Raw genomic sequence first — 18,045 nt, 5'->3', positions numbered from 1 at the left:
ATATCTCAGAGCACCCAAACACCAGAAAACACAACAAAAGAAAAATGTGAAAAGACCAGCTGTAGTGGTGCCGTATACGTAAAATAAAAGACAAGAACAGAACCCAGAAATCTATGAATAATATAATACTCATTCCTCCATTTTTGTTCTGATCCGAGACCAAAGGGAAGTATTTTTCCTTATTTTTGTTTTATTAACTAGGTAAACCCCCGACGTCTTCTCCTCTCCTCCCACCCCTCGTCCTGCCCCCCATGTACCAAACTCAGTCCCGATTGGTGGAATCCCCTGGAATGCTGTGTCAATTATCGGCGGAGCAACAACGTGACCAATGAGAGCAGGTAGAGAGTGATGATGGGGAGATTGTGGTTGGCTGAGGCTTTCACAACCTTCTTGTTCTCCGGTGGGTAGGCATAGAGTTTGGGTCTGTCTGTGCTGGGGGCCATGAGGCGTGGGCCCCGGGCACAGTTATCGTCAGCGCACATCCCACTTCCTGAACCACTGACATCATCACCTGGGGACAGAGAAGAAAAACAAATACGTTTTTAGAGAAAGAATCTGATCTGTATGGTATAGCAAGAAAATGTCTCTGCCTTACGTGCCAGTAAGTACTAAGTCGAAAGGGCAATTCCACCACTTTTCAACCTTATATTCATGATCTCCAGCACCATACCAGTGTCTACATATGAAGAAACTCGTTGCAGGTTTAGAAAATCCCTGTTTTTACTTTTAGTCCTACTCTGATGTCATTGAGAAGTACCTTTTAAGGACCTTTCTTATCTTTTTAACCACAGAACATATAAATGCGCCGTTTTCACATACTGTATGTAGACACTGGTCTTATAATGGAGATAATGAAAATGAGGTTCAAAAGTGGTGGAATTGCTCTTTGAAGAGTGGATAATACATGCAAGCTCTGCTGGGTGAAAAGTGCTTTTCCATTTGCAGCCCTCTTTGTACATTTACAATACTTAATTGGCTGGACTCCCAAAATGAAGACATATATTCTCAAATAGCTTATCCCGTTATAATTCCTAGTAACTACAAACAGCATTTAAATCAGGCATTTGATGGACACCTCAGAAGCAGGAAGAGGGCACTCAGTCCCCTGTAGCTCAGTTGGTAGAGCATGGCGCTTGCAACAGGGTTGTGGGTTTGTTTCCCACGGGGGGGGGGGGAATGTATGCACTCACTAACTGTAAGTCGCTCTGGATAAGAGCGTCTGCTAAATGACTAAAATGTAAAATGTTCAAGCCCCAGATATAAGGACATAAGACTTAGATAATGCAGCACAAAATTCTGACCTCAATTATTAGAAATGGCATCACAATTAAGGCCAAGATCTTTTCTCCGTAACTTAATTCCAGCTCAATCCTATAAAAACTGAAATAGCGCTGTCTATTTAAATCAAACAAACGTCACAGAAGTAGGAAAGTGAGTTAACTCTTCACTGATTATAGGCTTGTTAAATATTCTCTCTTTCTCTAGGCCTCCTTTATCATGTAGAAAAATTGGTTTCATAATCGCTATAAAAGGGACAATTTATTCGCAATGCAAAACAACAAGCTGGAGACAATTAAAACAACATATCAAATATTTCCAGTAGTCATATGATGTCAACATGACACAAATTCTTTCATAGTGTTTTGACCATGAGGGAGACCTCTCTGAACTCCACACAGCTTTGGCCTTCAGGAGTAGGATGACGTTGCACCTGAACTCTGATCCAAGGTCAGTTTTGTGATATTCCTCCTGTGGTTGGAATCAGTATTCACATACGATTAGCTGATCCTAGGTCTGTACTCACTGGTGTCCTGAAAGTCCACATCGTTGCCATTGAAAGCGTTCCTGAGGCGGTTGGTCATGATCTTGAGCTGCATGATCTGTTGGCGTATAGTCATGTCTGGCTTGGTGATGTCGATCTCTACCTCAGGGTTGTTGATCTGACTAGCCAGGCCGTCACCCATCACCTCTGGAAGGTACCTGGGAGACAAGGAGAGAGGGTGACTGGGGGGCCCTCAAATACACACACACTCACACATGCATGCATGCACAAACGCAGAGACACACGAAAGCATGCACACTCACTCACACGTATACACACACACACACTCACATGCATTTAATAATGTTTATATACTGCTTTACTCATCTCATATGCATATACTATATTCTATTCTATTCTACTGTATTTAGTCAATGCCTCTCCAACATTGCTTGTCCTAATATTTATATTGATATATTCCTTAATTCCATTATTTTACTTTCAGATTTGTGTATTGTTGTGAATTGTTAGATACTACTGCACTGTCGGAGCTAGGAACACAAGCATTTCGCTACACCCGCAATAACATCTGCTAAATATGTGTATGTGACCACTAAAATTTGATTTGATTTGATTTGATCTACTGTATACACACACATTTGGCATGCTTGCAAACAAACACACACAGACATGGTTTAGGGTCTTACCTGGCACGGGCCATCCCGTTCCAGCACTTGTCGTCGGCCTGGGCCCTGGAGGCCACCCTGTCACTGCAGAGGGTGCTGGGTAACGAGACCCAGTAGGGCTGAATGTCCCTCAGCCTTCTCGACACGTCAGACACCTGGGGACCATGACATTATTAATTAGTACATACAGTAGCAAAACGTTTTGCAATGGAAAATGAAAACGCATTTCTTATTGGACAAGTTCAGGTAGTCCCTCCCTGTTCCAGTCCCTTTTCTTTTGTTTGGTGCCTTTTGAATACAACCTGTGTACTGGAAACTACTATTAAAAGCTATTCAATATGAAGTTTGTTCAAGCATTTACACTTTCAGCAGACAGCATCTGTATGAGCAACAAACAAACAACAACAAACAGTGTATTTATTGTTGGAAAACAATGATGTTTGTTTCCATTCCCTCACATTTCATATGCTTCTGACTCACTGCATTCTTGACTGTAGCTTTGCTATTTATGCATTCTTCACAAAGTATGAATAAACATGACTAAACAGAAACAGTATCATATCTCAAGTGACTGAGAAATGAGAGAGGCAGCGAGAGAGAGAGAGAGATGAGAGCGGCAGAGAGAGAGAGAGAGAGAGAGAGAGAGAGAGAGAGAGAGAGAGAGAGAGAGAGAGAGAGAGAGAGAGCAGGACAGAGAGAGAGAGAGAGAGAGAGAGCAGGACAGAGAGAGAGAGAGAGAGAGAGAGAGAGCAGGACAGAGAGAGAGAGAGAGAGAGAGAGAGAGAGAGAGAGAGAGAGAGAGAGAGAGAGAGAGAGAGAGAGAGAGAGAGAGAGAGAGAGAGAGAGAGAGAGAGAGAGAAATCACCAACCAAGAATTCACAAAATGGGACAAACACCAAATTGAGACTCTGCATGCAGAATTCTGCAAAAATATCCTCAGTGTACAACGAAAAACACAAAATAATGCATGCAGAGCAGAATTAGTCCAATACCCGCTAATTATCAAAATCCAGAAAAGAGCCGTTAAATTCTAGAACCACTTAAAAGGAAGCGATTCCCAAACCTTCCATAACAAAGCCATCACCTACAGAGAGATGAACTTGGAGAAGAGTCCCCTAAGTAAGCTGGTCCTAGGGCTCTGTTCACAAACACAAACAGACCCCACAGAGCCCCATGACAACAACAACAACACAATTAGGCCCAACCAAATCATGAGAAAACAAAAAGAGAATTACTTGACAAATTGGAAAGAACAAACAAAAAAACAGAGCAAACTAGAATGCTATTTGGCTCTAAACAGAGAATACACAGTGGCAGAATACCTGACCACTGTGACTGACCCAAACTTAAGGAAAGCATTGAATATGTACAGACTCAGTGAGCATAGCCTTGCCATTGAGAAAGGCCGCCGTAGGCAGACCTGGCTCTCAAGAGAAGATAGAATATGTGCACACTGCCCACAAAATGAGGTGGAAACTGAGCTGCACTTCGTAACCTCCTGCCAAATGTATGACCATATTAGAGAAACATATTTCCCTCAGATTACAGCGATCCACAAATAATTCGAAAACAAACCCAATTTTGATAAACTCCCTTATCTACTGGGTGAAAAACCACAGTGTGCCATCACAGCTGCAAGATTTGTGACCTGTTGCCACAAGAAAAGGGCAACCAGTGAAGTACAAACACCATTGTAAATAAAACCCATACTTATGTTTATTTATTTATTTTCTCATTTGTACTTTAACTATTTGCACATTGTTACAACACTGTATATATACATAATATGACATTTGAAATGTCTTTATTCTTTTGGAACTTCTGAGTGTAATGTTTACTGTTAATATTTATTGTTTCTTTCAGTTTTGTTTACTATCTACTGCACTTGATTTGGCAATGTTAACATACGTTTCCCATGCCAATAAAGCCCTTAATTGAAATTTAATTGAATTGAATTGAAATGAGAGCGGCAGAGAGAGAGAGAGAGAGAGAGAGAGAGAGAGAGAGAGAGAGAGAGAGAGAGAGAGAGAGAGAGAGAGAGAGAGAGAGAGAGAGAGAGAGAGAGAGAGAGAGAATGCTATCGATAGCAACACTGACCAGTTTCTCCAGTCTGGCCGCAGAGGTTGGGCTGTCCTGCACTGTAACCTTCCCCCTCTTCTTCACGTCCTCCAACCCGGTGCTGCTGGTTCCTCCTTCCCTCAGGTTCCCACAGGCCTGAAACACCTGAGGATAAAGAGAACAGGAGCGAGAGGGGGGAGTAAGAAGGAGAGAAAGTGAGAAAATATTAAGTTGAATATTTAGGGACAAAAACTAGAAAATGACAGTTGAATTTAACCTCTTGCCCCAATCGGATCAACAGCTTCAGAAAACATGTTACTGAAATTGAAACCTTCAGCATCGTAACGAAACTTTGCCCTATAAACTCTTACTCTCCGGTATTGAAATGTCACCTTCTGAATAGAACACTTTAAACCCAGTACTTAGCAACCTTATACATGACGGAACAATACAGAATTGTGTGCGATCTCCTTGACATCTCACACAACACAAATACTCAACACTTACCGTAGTTAAAACTACTAGTACTACTTAGCACCACTTACAGTAGTTAACACTACTAGCACTACTTAGCTCTACTTACAGTAGTTAGCACTACTAGCATTACTTACAGTAGTTAGCACTACTAGCACTACTTAGCACTACTTACAGTAGTTAGCACTACTAGCACTACTAGCATTACTTACAGTAGTTAGCACTACTAGCATTACTTACAGTAGTTAGCACTACTAGCACTACTAGCACTACTTAGCACTACTTACAGTAGTTAGCACTACTAGCACTACTTAGAACTACTTACAGTAGTTTGCATTACTAGCATTACTTACAGTAGTTAGAACTACTAGCACTACTTACAGTAGGTAGCACTACTAGCACTACTTATAGTAGTTAGTAGTACTAGCAATACTAGCACTAATTACAGTAGTTAGCACTACTAGTACTACCTAGCACCACTTACAGTAGTTAGCACTACTAGCACTACTTAGCACCGCTTACAGTAGTTAGCACTACTTACAATGCCAGAGGACTCAGATATGACATCCTCTGTAGCTCAGCTGGTAGAGCACGGCGCTTGTAACGCCAAGGTAGTGGGTTCGATCCCCGGGACCACCCATACACAAAAAAATGTACGCACGCATGACTGTAAGTCGCTTTGGATAAAAGCGTCTGCTAAATGGCATATTATTATTATTATTATTATTATCATCTTGTAACCTAAGATCATTTCAATGCCAAGAACACACACCTCCTATGCTCCTTCAGACTTAAGTGAAGCTGTCCTCTTGTTTAGTCTGTTTTGGATAGCTCCGAGGCTCTCTACCTCTCCTGCATAAATAACTGTTCTATAAAACACATAAACACGTAAACACACACGCAAACACACACATCTATGATCTATGGTACCAACCTGAGGTAGAAGGTGCCCCTACTCACAGATGTAGAACAAATTTGTCCTACTCCCAATCCTAACTGTAAACCGTCAACTGTAACTCTTTTGACACACGATAACTAATGAAACCACAGCAGCTGCAATAGCAGTAGTTGCATGTTGAAACACTTTATGAATCAAACTGACTTCCTAAACCTGGTAGGACATATAGGCCTATACATCATCTATAGAAGACTGTCAATAAGCAGGTGAAGCTGTCCCTAGACACTGATCTCAGGTCAGTTGGTTTCCTCCCTAGTGGTTAAGGTTAGAATCGTGTAATCTGATAGTTTTTTTTTTTTTTTTTTTGGTAATCTGATTGTAATCTGATTGTAATCTGGTGTTGTGAAGGCTAGTCTGCCAGGTCATGGCAGAGCCTCAGGCCAGCTCTGGCCTCGACACCAGCGCAGCACAGGGAAGCCTTTGTTCCCCGACACTATTTACATATTTTTCCACCTTCACTAAACAAAAAATAAAGATTTCATGGCTCCTTATGCTTTTTAACGGGCACATAAAAGTTGAAGTTAATGGTTGGCCTTGAGACTGTGTTATGAGTCCCTCTTCAGGTATGTGGAACATTAAATCAGCACAGGTATTCAACATCAGGGTATAAATATGTGATATGGCTTTGAGGCCTGATCAACACCGTGTCAGTGTGATCGGTAATAATTGTCATGTTCGTTTAAAGAAGTGTCGGACCAAGGTGCAGCGTGATATGCGTACATGTTTATTTAACGATAAACACTCAACAAAACAACAAAGGAAACGAAACGTGAAGTCCAAAGGTACAACACAACAAACCTTGCACGGAACAAGAACCCACAACTAGACCATGCCAAAAGGCTGCCTAAGTATGATTCCCAATCAGAGACAATGAGCGACAGCTGCCTCTGATTGGGAACCACACCGGTCAACATAGAAATACAAATCTAGAATATTCACACCCTGACCAAACTAGCTAGAGTTCTGTAGGCCAGGGCATGACAATAATATTATAAAGTGCGTACTGGCGGTAGCATATCTGTGAGTGTGTGTGTGTGTGTGTGTGTGCTGTACTGACCTTGGTGTTAAAGGTGTCTATGTTGTCCATCATGGTGGTGATAGCCTCTGAGATGCGCTTGGGGAGAGAGAGGACCACCACATTCACACTGGATGCACCCTCAAACCTGTTAGCCACCTGCAGCATGGCATCTACAGAGACGGGGGAATACAATATTAAAATGTGAATGCATGCTTATAGGCATTAAATGAAATTAGTGTGCAAATGTATGAGTGTGTGTCGTGCTTGTGTGTTTATATGTCTCACCAGCCAGGTTCCTCCACTCTGTGTCCAGGTCGGCCTGGTTGGCGAGGCAGCCCTTCAGCACGTTGGCACAGTAGTTGGCACAGGGCCTGGCAGAGGGCACGCCACGGCAGTGGGGACAGTATGTCATCTTCATGATGGCACGCATGCACTCTGGGCTCAGGGGCACCTGGGAGAAGAAACACACAACAAAACAGATTATAACTATATTTGAGAGATCCTTGACCTTTAACTGCCCTGTTAGGAGCTAGTAACAAGCATTTTGCTGTACCCGCTATAACATCTGCTAAACTGTGTTCTCGACCAATACACTTTGATTTCATTTGATTTGCTATAGATTTATTGATGTAGAATGTTTCCAAGGAGTCCAGGAAGACTGAAAACTCAATGCCGCCCTTGCTAAAAAAATAATGTAATACTCAAATCTCAGGATTAAACATTTACGTGGACAAAAATGAAATAATAGCTATAGGAAATATGTAAATAATAACTCCTGTTCTACAGCAATCCTTATCTGGACCACAAAAAATATAAAATACTTATGATGCTTAATAAGTGACAACAAACAACAAATACATAAAGATAACTTTATCCCATTACTCAACAATATGAAAGAATATCTAATTAAATGGAACAATAATTAGATGAAACAATCTTCCCATAAATCTTACAGGTAGAATAAACCTCTTCAGAATGGCATGGCTCCCAAAGTTTTTAGATTTATTCTCGGTAATACTAATTACCCCACTGAATACATTTTTTTAAAAGTATACTCGGTCATAACAGACTATGGGCAAATAAAAGTCATAGAATAAAAAGGAACGTTTTTATTTAGTCCTAAGTCAGAGGGTGGTTTTAACCTTCCAGACTTGGAAACTCGCCACCCAGGGCTTTTACTTCCGACATATACGGTAGTTAAATGCACTAAAGAGGAACAATGGGTACATATTGAAGATGCACATGCTCATCCCTAGAATCGTTTTACGTGTTTATTTTCTAAAGATAAAGCTAAGAACCTTAACTTCTTCATAGTTAAGAACACTATAACAATATGGAAGAAAATGAAACATATTCTACAATAACCAATATCACTCCCTCAAAAACACAACCCTATGGAACAATAATTGGATAGCTTTTCAGAATTCACAGATAAATTGGTCCACATGGAAGACTAAAGGCATAGAAAGCATAAATTACTTGGTATTAGGAAATACCTTTCTTTCCATGACAGAATTAAAAAGCAATGTTGGACTGACCAATGTTCATATTTTCAAATCAATGCAACTTAAAAGTTTCATATCAAGACATTTCTATTTTAAATATTTTGGAAAATCAGAGCAATCTTGAGGGAATCCTATTTGAGTCAGAAAATGATATTCATATGATAGGGAAGATACACAAAACCTTGCAGAGATCCTATCCAACGGAGCCTATATAAACTTCTGGAACTAAGATTGAAAAATAACTGATATTGGCACAAAATGGAGGGAATGTTGGAACATGACTAACAAAATTACGGTTAACAAAAATGTATGCTTAAGCCAGTATAAACTAATTTATTACACAAGGCAGAATTCACAAATTCTATAGCACAACGGCACAGTCATGTCTTAAGTGTGAAACTAACAATGACTCAATAATCCCTGCCTTCTGGGAATGCTATAAAATCAAAACGTTATGGGCAGAGTTAGAAAGTTGGTATCACAATGTAAATGTACTTTAAACCATCTGCATATTTCAAGACATGGCAAAGGAGGGTGTAGTGAGATACCCGATGGGTTGGACGATACTTTTCTCATCAATCACCTTGAAAAAACGTATACTTAAATACTGGAAATCAACCAATCCTCCATTGTTAACACAATGGAAAGGTTAAATGCTTTAATATCTAAATGGTGCAGTTTGAGGCCATGTGGCGGAGAGTGATACGGGCGCTGGAGATGGGGGTGTGAGCAGGTGGTTCTGTGCAGGGGTGATGTTGTGGATATTTGTGTGCGTCAGTATGTTGTCGTTTGGATGTGTATGTTTTGTATTGTTCAAAAATATATATAACATATTTTTAAGGATTGCACTCAGTGCATGTTTTTTTCCAATAAATCAATCATGCCAGCGACCCGGGTTCGCTTCCCTGCCCCACCGTTCGCTACAATATCAGACACTGAGTGTACAAAACATTAGAAACACCTTCCTAATATTGAGTTGCACCCCCTTTTCCCATCAGAACAGCCTCAGTTGGTCAGGGCATGGACTCTACAAGGTGTCGAAAGCGTTCCACAGGGATGCTGGGCCATGTTGACTCCAATAATTCCCACAGAAGTGTCAAGTTGGCTGGATGTCCTTTGGGTGGTGGACCATTGTTGATGCACACAGGAAACTGTTGAGCTTGAAAAACCCAGCAGCGTTGCAGTTCTTGACACAATCTAGTACGCCTGGCACCTACTACCATATCCCGTTCAAAGGCACTTAAATATTTTGTCTTGCCCTTATGGCACACATACCCAATCCATGTCTCAATTGTCTCAAGGCTTAAAAATCCTTCTTTAACTTTTCTCTTCCCCTTCATCTAAACTGATTGAAGTGGATTTAACAGGTGACATCAGTAAGGGATCATAGCTTTCACCTGGATTCACCTGGTCAGTCTATGTCATGGAAAGAGCAGGTGTTCCTAATTTTTTGTATACTCAGTGTACATCATAAATACCTCTCAGTAATAATGCATTCAGTATGCCCATATGAGGTACCTTACATGGTGTAGGAAACACAAATGCCCCTGTGAGCATTGACAAATCAGAAGCAGAAACAGCCTGGCATCCAGGCTAAATACAAAACCGACACGTTTCCCTTCTATCATGAAATGAATGTCCTTGTGAGTTCTTATGGTTTTATTTTTATACAAAGCCTTGGACGTTCCAACATCTCTATGAGCAATAGAACATGTTCCAATGACAAACAAGACTGATAGAAGTGTAGTAGGCCCTTCAATGACTATCCCTGCCATTCCAACGGCCTCTACTCCAACGGCCTCTGCCACTACTACAATAGTTCCATTGACAATAGCAATACGGCCATTATCGTCATTCACTATCATGGGTCCTGAGATATGTGGAAGGAAGAACAGCTTAAGATCCTGTGAACGCGTGAGTTTCCTTGGTAATGGGCAAACAAACGACACACACACAACACAGTGGGGGATCCCATGGCCATCCTTTTACGCTAGCGCCACGCTTTTAGGTTTTATTCGGCCTGGTTACTGTGGAAACCGATCGTCCGAGAGAATTTGCATTTTTTCCCCCTGCATGACACATTTGTCTTCACTTTCCTCAGATCCCTCCATCCTTCTTCTCTTCTGTCTCTCTCTCTCTCTATATATCCCACTGGGCTGTTCCCTCAGGAAAGGGCCTTGGTGCATTAAAACTGAAACTGGGTTAATACCAGTAAGCCCTGCTCGCAAGAGAGCCCCGGCTACGCATACAAAACTCCAGTATAAGTGTGTGTGTGTATGTGTGTGAGAGAGAGAGAGAGACTGAGAGCTCAGCTCGGAATATCAAACTCCTCTTAGCTGACATCTGGGGCAGTGTGATGCTTTTCCTGGAAACTACCACCCTTGTCATACCAAAGTCAGACAAAGCCTAGTTAGCAGAAACATACAGACTGTAGCTAACGGTATCCAAAGTCAAAGACAAATGAACATGGTCTCAGGACCACCGACAGAAGCCTCTTCCTCTAATGATGCCTGACAGTGATGGCACTGATAAGCTAGGTCAGGTTCTTTATATACTAATTATAATGTGATTGTTAACCTGCTATTGATATCGTACCAGGAGACCGTTCGCTTTACATACATAGACTGTTGATGATATTGATGTTGACAGCAGGCAGTGAATATTTATTGATTAGGAAAAAGTCTATATGAATCAATGGGATTGCAGGGTTATGGTGATTATATAAAATAGTGTTTGTTTCACATCATGACTCTACAGCACGCCCCTGCGTCCACCCTCCTCTCCTCCTTTAATCCTTTTCTCCTCCACTCGTTAGGCAAGAGAATGAGTCAGACAATCACTGTTTTTCACATCTCTGAGAGAGAGAGACAGAGACAGAGAGAGAGAGAGAGAGAGAGAATTTGGTGGAAAGACATATATGGAGCCTGAAGAAAAGAGTCGAAAATAATAAAGTTTCAGAAAGCAAACAGAGAGACGGGAGACAGAACATTAAGAACTAAAGATAGGGAGTAGACACAAAGTGTCACGATCGTCAGGGAGAGACCAAGGCGCAGCGTTGAATGCGTACATATTTATTAATAGAATGATCACACGATCAAAACAACGGACGATAACGTGATGTCTACGGTTTAACACAAACCAAATAAGAACAAGAAACCACCAACACAAAGTGAAAGACAGACAGTTAAATATGGCTCCCAATCAGAGACAACCAGCTGACACTCGTTGCCTCTGATTGGGAGTCACTCAGGCCAACATAGAAATACAAACATAGAATTACACACCCTGGCTCAACATAACAGTGTCCCCAGAGCCAGGGCGTGACAGTACCCCCCCCTAAAGGCGCGGACTCCGACCGCGCCAACTAAATACCACAGGGGAGGGACCGGGTGGGCACTGCGCCTTGGCGGCAGATCCGGCTCCGGGCCTGATCCCCACTCCCTCTCCAACCCCCCAAAGTACCCCTGGTCCGGTCTGGCCCCGCTGGCCGGAGCTGGACTGCACACTGATGGAGCGGATTGCTCTAGCTCCGGCGTAACGCATCTGACCGGTGCCGGACCAGGCACCAGTGGAACAGGCACGGGCCGTGCCGGACCGACGACGCACACCACTGGCTTGGTGTGGGGAGCAGGAGCGGACCGAGCCGGGCTGACGAAACGCACCACTGACTTGGTGCGGGGAGCAGGAGCGGGCCGGACCGGGCTGACGAAGCGCACCACTGACTTGGTGCGGGGAGCTTGGATGGACCGGACTGGGCTGGCGACGCGCACCACAGACTTGGTGCGGAGAGCAGGAACGGGCCGGACAGGGCTGACGAAACGCACCACAGACTTGGTGCGGGGAGCAGGAATGGACCGGACCATACTGGGGACACACACCACTGGCCCTACACCGGGATCTGGAACGGGCCGGACCGGACTGGCAACACACGCCAGTACCTCTCGCCGTGCCTCTACATCCTCCATCCCCTCTTCGACCAGTGGCCCCCGTAACCTGGCGGCCTCCTCTGGCAACCCGCTGGACCGCTCTATCGCGGCCTCCTGCTGGTCCGACGTCGTGAGCCCCCCCCTAAAAATTTTCTGGGAGTCTCTCTTCCCCGTGGGCCAGGCCTCGATAATTCTCGCCCAACTCTCGCTCTTCTGCTTCCAATCTCCGCCATTCAGCTCCTCATTCGGCTTGACCCAGTCGAAGCTCTGCCTCCACTGTTGCCAAGTCCACCCACTCTGCTCCTCACTAGGCTGCTTGGTCCAGTTCTGGTGGTTTCTTCTGTCACGATCGTCAGGGAGAGACCAAGGCGCAGCGTTGAATGCGTACATATTTATTAATAGAATGATCACACGATCAAAACAACGGACGATAACGTGATGTCTACGGTTTAACACAAACCAAATAAGAACAAGAAACCACCAACACAAAGTGAAAGACAGACAGTTAAATATGGCTCCCAATCAGAGACAACCAGCTGACACTCGTTGCCTCTGATTGGGAGTCACTCAGGCCAACATAGAAATACAAACATAGAATTACACACCCTGGCTCAACATAACAGTGTCCCCAGAGCCAGGGTGTGACACAAAGGAAGAGGAATGTTCCTTCATTTGAGTTAATTTTATCATCCTGCACACATACAATGAAGTTAGGGCTCTATAGCATGACTGCAGCCAGAGAAGCCTAATATCGTCGCTGTCTGATGAAAAACTCTTATCTCCAAAACAGAAACTTTTCAGGAAATGGACAAATATTTTCCCATTAACGAACATACAATTATGAAACTTCAGAAGCTATTTTCAATCAATTTTATTGGTCCTAGAGTCATGCAATATTCAGAGTACATGGAAGGGAGTTACTGCTTTCAATAAATGTACAAACATTTAAATTGTCAAAATGTACACTGCTCAAAAAAATTAAGGGAACACTAAAATAACACATCCTAGATCTGAATGAATGAAATAATCTTATTAAATACAATGCTCCTGATGAGGTGGCGGATGGTCTCCTGAGGGATCTCCTCCCAGACCTGGACTAAAGCATCCGCCAACTGCTGGACAGTCTGTGGTGCAACGTGGCGTTGGTGGATGGAGCAAGACATGATGTCCCAGATGTGCTCAATTGGATTCAGGTCTGGGGAACGGGCGGGCCAGTCCATAGCATCAATGCCTTCCTCTTGCAGGAACTGCTGACACACTCCAGCCACATGAGGTCTAGCATTGTCTTGCATTAGGAGGAACCCAGGGCCAACCGCACCAGCATATGGTCTCACAAGGGGTCTGAGGATCTCATCTCGGTACCTAACGGCAGTCAGGCTACCTCTGGCGAGCACATGGAGGGCTGTGCAGCCCCCCAAAGAAATGCCACCCCACACCATGACTAACCCACCGCCAAACCGGTCATGCTGGAGGATGTTGCAGGCAGCAGAACGTTCTCCACGGCGTCTCCAGACTCTGTCACGTCTGTCACATGTGCTCAGTGCACCTGCTTTCATCTGTGAAGAGCACAGGGCGCCAGTGGCGAATTTGGCAATCTTGGTGTTCTCTGGCAAATGCCAAACGTCCTGCACGGTGTTGGGCTGTAAGCACAACCCCCACCTGTGGACGTCGGGCCCTCATACCACCCTCATGGAGTCTGTTTCTGACCGTTTGAGCAGACACATGCACATTTGTGGCCTGCTGGAGGTCATTTTGCAGGGCTCTGGCAGTGCTCCTCCTGCTCCTCCTTGCACAAAGGCAGAGGTAGCAGTCCTGCTGCTGGGTTGTTGCCCTCCTACGGCCTCCTCCATGTCTCCTGATGTACTGGCCTGTCTCCTGGTAGCGCCTCCATGCTCTGGACACTACGCTGACAGACACAGCAAACCTTCTTGCCACAGCTCGCATTGATGTGCCATCCTGGATGAGCTGCACTACCTGAGCCACTTGTGTGGGTTGTAGACTCCGTCTCATGCTACCACTAGAGTGAAAGCACTGCCAGCATTCAAAAGTGACCAAAACATCAGCCAGGAAGCATAGGAACTGAGAAGTGGTCTGTGGTCACCACCTGCAAAACCAGTCCTTTATTGGGGGTGTCTTGCTAATTGCCTATAATGTCCACCTGTTGTCTATTCCATTTGCACAACAGCATGTGAAATGTATTGTCAATCAGTGTTGCTTCCTAAGTGGACAGTTTGATTTCACAGAAGTGTGATTGACTTGGAGTTACATTGTGTTGTTTAAGTGTTCCCTTTATTTTTTTGAGCAGTGTAGTTGAGGTTTTCATCAGACAGCGATACTATACTGTTAGCCTGATCCCAGATCTGTTTGTGTTGTCTTGTCAACTCCTTTTCACTCATTATCATGCCAATCAATGAGGCAATGAGAGGGACACAAACAAATCTGGGTTCAGGCTAGCATACTGTAGCTCTGACATCCCAAACCATAGACAATAGGCTTAATGGAGTGAGCAAATCATCCATGCCCTGATTGCTTGAGGTTAATGCTCACAGCTTTCCTCCCTGTAATTCTTTGGAGGCACACCAAGAGAGATGCTGGGCCTGGCTAACATATACAGACACAAACTACACAGCTCTACACACTGACCTTAAACTAATTAGGTAACCTTTGGAGAATAGTGAATTAAGAGCAAGTGTGTGTGTATGGGTGTCATTCCCATGACATTATCATTACTATATGTAAACAGTACATTATTCCACTGTGACCCTGACTACACTACATCTCCATATACGGTATACATGTCAGAGAGGTCCTGGGAATAGGGTGGCCTTTCTCTCACTTTCTCTTTCTCTTTCTCTTACTCTCTCTCTCTCTTTCTCTCTCTCTCTCTCTCTCTCCCTCTCTCTCTCTCTCTCTCTCTCTCTCTCTCACTCTCTATCTTTCTATTTTCTCTCTCTCTCTCTCTCTCTCTCTCTTTCTCGTCATCTCTCCCTCTCTCCAGTATTGTGTAATTAATGAGGATTTATGAGTAGCCTCTTCCCCCTGCGTTAGACGTACTAGACTCCCAGCCTCGTAGTGATATATGTGGCGTGTGCTGTGGCCTACTTCCATCATCTATAGAAGGAATGGAGAGAGTGTCCCTGAAAACTGGGGGGACTGAGAGAGAACTAATTCTGAGCAAAACATTTCTCTCTTTGTCTCTCTCTCTCTCTCTCAATTTCTCCCATCCCTTATCTGCGCACACACTCACACACTCACACACACTAACACACACTCACAGATTAACACACACGCACACATCTGCAGGCGTGTGTGGAGCTTGGCAGTAAAAAGGTGTTGGTACCAGATCGAGGCTGTTGGAAAGGAGAGGCACCATAAAGTACAGCCCTGGGCTCAGGCAATCAGCTCCTGCTACAGCAGTTAATGTCAGCGTGCCACTGTAAAATGTCCCCCCTGGCTGTGGGGAGGGTTAATGTCAGCGCACCCATGAGAAATGTCCCCCTCCACACACAAGACAAAAATATCAGCTCTTCTGTAGGGGGTCAATATTGGTGCGGCTGTTTAAAAAAATCCCTGTCACGTATAGGGCAAGGGGAGTGTTAAAATCAGCACACCAATGAGATATGTTGATATTACTGCAATAGGGAAAGATACAGTTCAAACTATCCTATTCTGAAATAAGGAAAGTGCAGGGTTATTAAAGTGAAATTATGCTTTTATAAACTGTTTGAGGTAATCTCTTTGCAATCGTCATGAGAAGGTATAGCCTACTAAAAGTGTGTACACTACTACATAATTGTCCTCTCTGAGGGTTAATAGTATTGTGCTGATGTGAAGGTTAGCGTATTAGCGTGATGCATCTCTCTCAGCCTCAGTCTCTCTATGTGTCTCTGTAGAGGAGACAAGACACACAGCTCACACAGAGGGACCTTCGGATAACTCAATTAAGCACGCAACGTAGCATTGCCTAGCTGCAAGCATAAGGGAATAAAGCCTAGAATTACCGTGGCCACAGGTAGCGAAGCCTAGCGAAGCCACGAGCATAAGGGAATAAGGCCCAGAATTACCATGGCCACAGCTAGCGTAGTGTAGCCTAGCGTAGCCAGGGGCATAAGGGAATAAGGGAAAGCATTAGCATGGCAGCCGTTAGCCTAGCCACAGGCATACTGTAAGTGGGCATTAAAGTTAGCATGGGCTTAAGGGAATAAGGCCAGGCAATAGCATGGCAACAGTTAGTGTAGCCTAGCCTAGCAGGGGAACAAGGAATAGTATTAGCATGGGCAGACAGCCAGACACGCTAAGATGGCATTTCTATTCATGACATATGCCCTGTGGGTCCACCCTCCAGACCTGCCAGGCTGGACTACAGAGCACTGCCAGCCCGCAGGGTGTCAAGCTGATAAGCAGTTGCTAGCTATCTCACCCCCACACACCTCCTATTCTACTTATTCCCCTCCCTTCTCCTCCTCTCTCTCCCCAGAGCTGCTTGATCTGATCCATATTTCAAGACTGCTGCCGTTCTGCTGCTGAAGGACATTGAGCGATGTGTTCATTAAATGACGTTGGCTGGGGAAAATGCGTAAGTCATTAGTGAGGCTTTTACAAAATTACTAAATGTCATCCCTGCACTAATGCCAGGGCGCTGGCAACCACTGCTATTCTCAATGAGGTCAGGGAGTATTCTGGCGCGCATTCACACATGTACACACACACGTACTACTTTGGGATACATTGTGATTTGATGGCAGGGGAGGGGGGAGGAGAAGGTGTACATCTCACAGTGATCTCTTGTCACAGCCAAGGTCAACATGTGTGTACATGAGTGTCCCTTCCACTCACTATTTTCTCTCACTCCGACTCTCTCGACGCTCCCTCCTCTGTTACTCTTTCTCTTCCATTCACTCCATCCTCTCTACCTCGTCTAAACCCTCTCTACTTTCCCTCTTTCTCTCTCCATTTCCCTTTCTCCTAACCACACAATCCACCACAATCCCAATTACAGTCTGATTGGAACTACAGGGAAAAAGGGAGAGAGAGAGTGAGAGATAGAGGGGGGAGGGAGAAAGAGGGTACCCATATCCCAGCATGCCATCTGGCATTCCGCTCAGCCCGCTGCCTCCCTGGCTGGTCCAATCAGACTCGAAACTCCATGAGGCATAAATCTCCCCTTTCTCCACCTCACCTCCTCCATTTTCATTTATTGTACCTTCCTCTCTCTCCTCCATTCCTCTACTCTCCACTCATCCTCTCCTACCTTCCCTTCCTCTACCTCAGGTAACTCCATTGACATTGTCCAGAGCTGTGACTCACTCTGTCCCTTCTCTCCTGTATGTGTGAAGGACCTAGTGTTCTGCTCTTAGATTTCTCCCTCCTCTGATCCGATGTAACTCTATCAGAGATTAATTGGCCAGTAATGAGACGCCCTGCCCTATTTATAGGCTGTTAATGGGCCCAGTGACTGAGTGTGTTTACCACATATTGTTCTAGAGAAGCAGTATAGTGCCGCTGGAGAACTACTGTACACAGTGTGACGCACAGTGCTACAAAGGTCTGGAGTATGGAACGCCATTTGAGTCTTTGTGTGTCAAAAAAGTTACATCAAATAACACTATTTTATGTGTCAAATAACACTATTTGACGCACCAAATAAGCTTTTAATTT

General features: G+C 44.2%; 1 protein-coding gene across 1 annotated transcript in view; it reads right to left on the bottom strand.

The window, feature by feature from the left end:
* Positions 1 to 293: 293 nt before the first annotated feature.
* Positions 294 to 18,045, bottom strand: part of LOC121535150 (glypican-1) — a 148,857-nt gene continuing 131,105 nt past the window's right edge. The window contains exons 6-11 of the mRNA XM_041841920.2: positions 7,242 to 7,407; positions 6,996 to 7,126; positions 4,546 to 4,671; positions 2,470 to 2,603; positions 1,805 to 1,980; positions 294 to 511 (exon numbers count right to left, since the gene is read on the bottom strand). Of these exons, the coding sequence (XP_041697854.1) occupies positions 303 to 511; positions 1,805 to 1,980; positions 2,470 to 2,603; positions 4,546 to 4,671; positions 6,996 to 7,126; positions 7,242 to 7,407 (942 nt within the window). The 3' untranslated portion in view covers positions 294 to 302. The remainder of the gene's footprint in view (positions 512 to 1,804; positions 1,981 to 2,469; positions 2,604 to 4,545; positions 4,672 to 6,995; positions 7,127 to 7,241; positions 7,408 to 18,045) is intronic.

Source organism: Coregonus clupeaformis, chromosome 21, assembly GCF_020615455.1.
Source record: "Coregonus clupeaformis isolate EN_2021a chromosome 21, ASM2061545v1, whole genome shotgun sequence".
Lineage (NCBI taxonomy): Eukaryota > Metazoa > Chordata > Actinopteri > Salmoniformes > Salmonidae > Coregonus > Coregonus clupeaformis.
The sequence above is the reverse complement of the archived record's forward strand: the minus strand, read 5'-3'. Positions and strand labels throughout refer to the sequence as shown.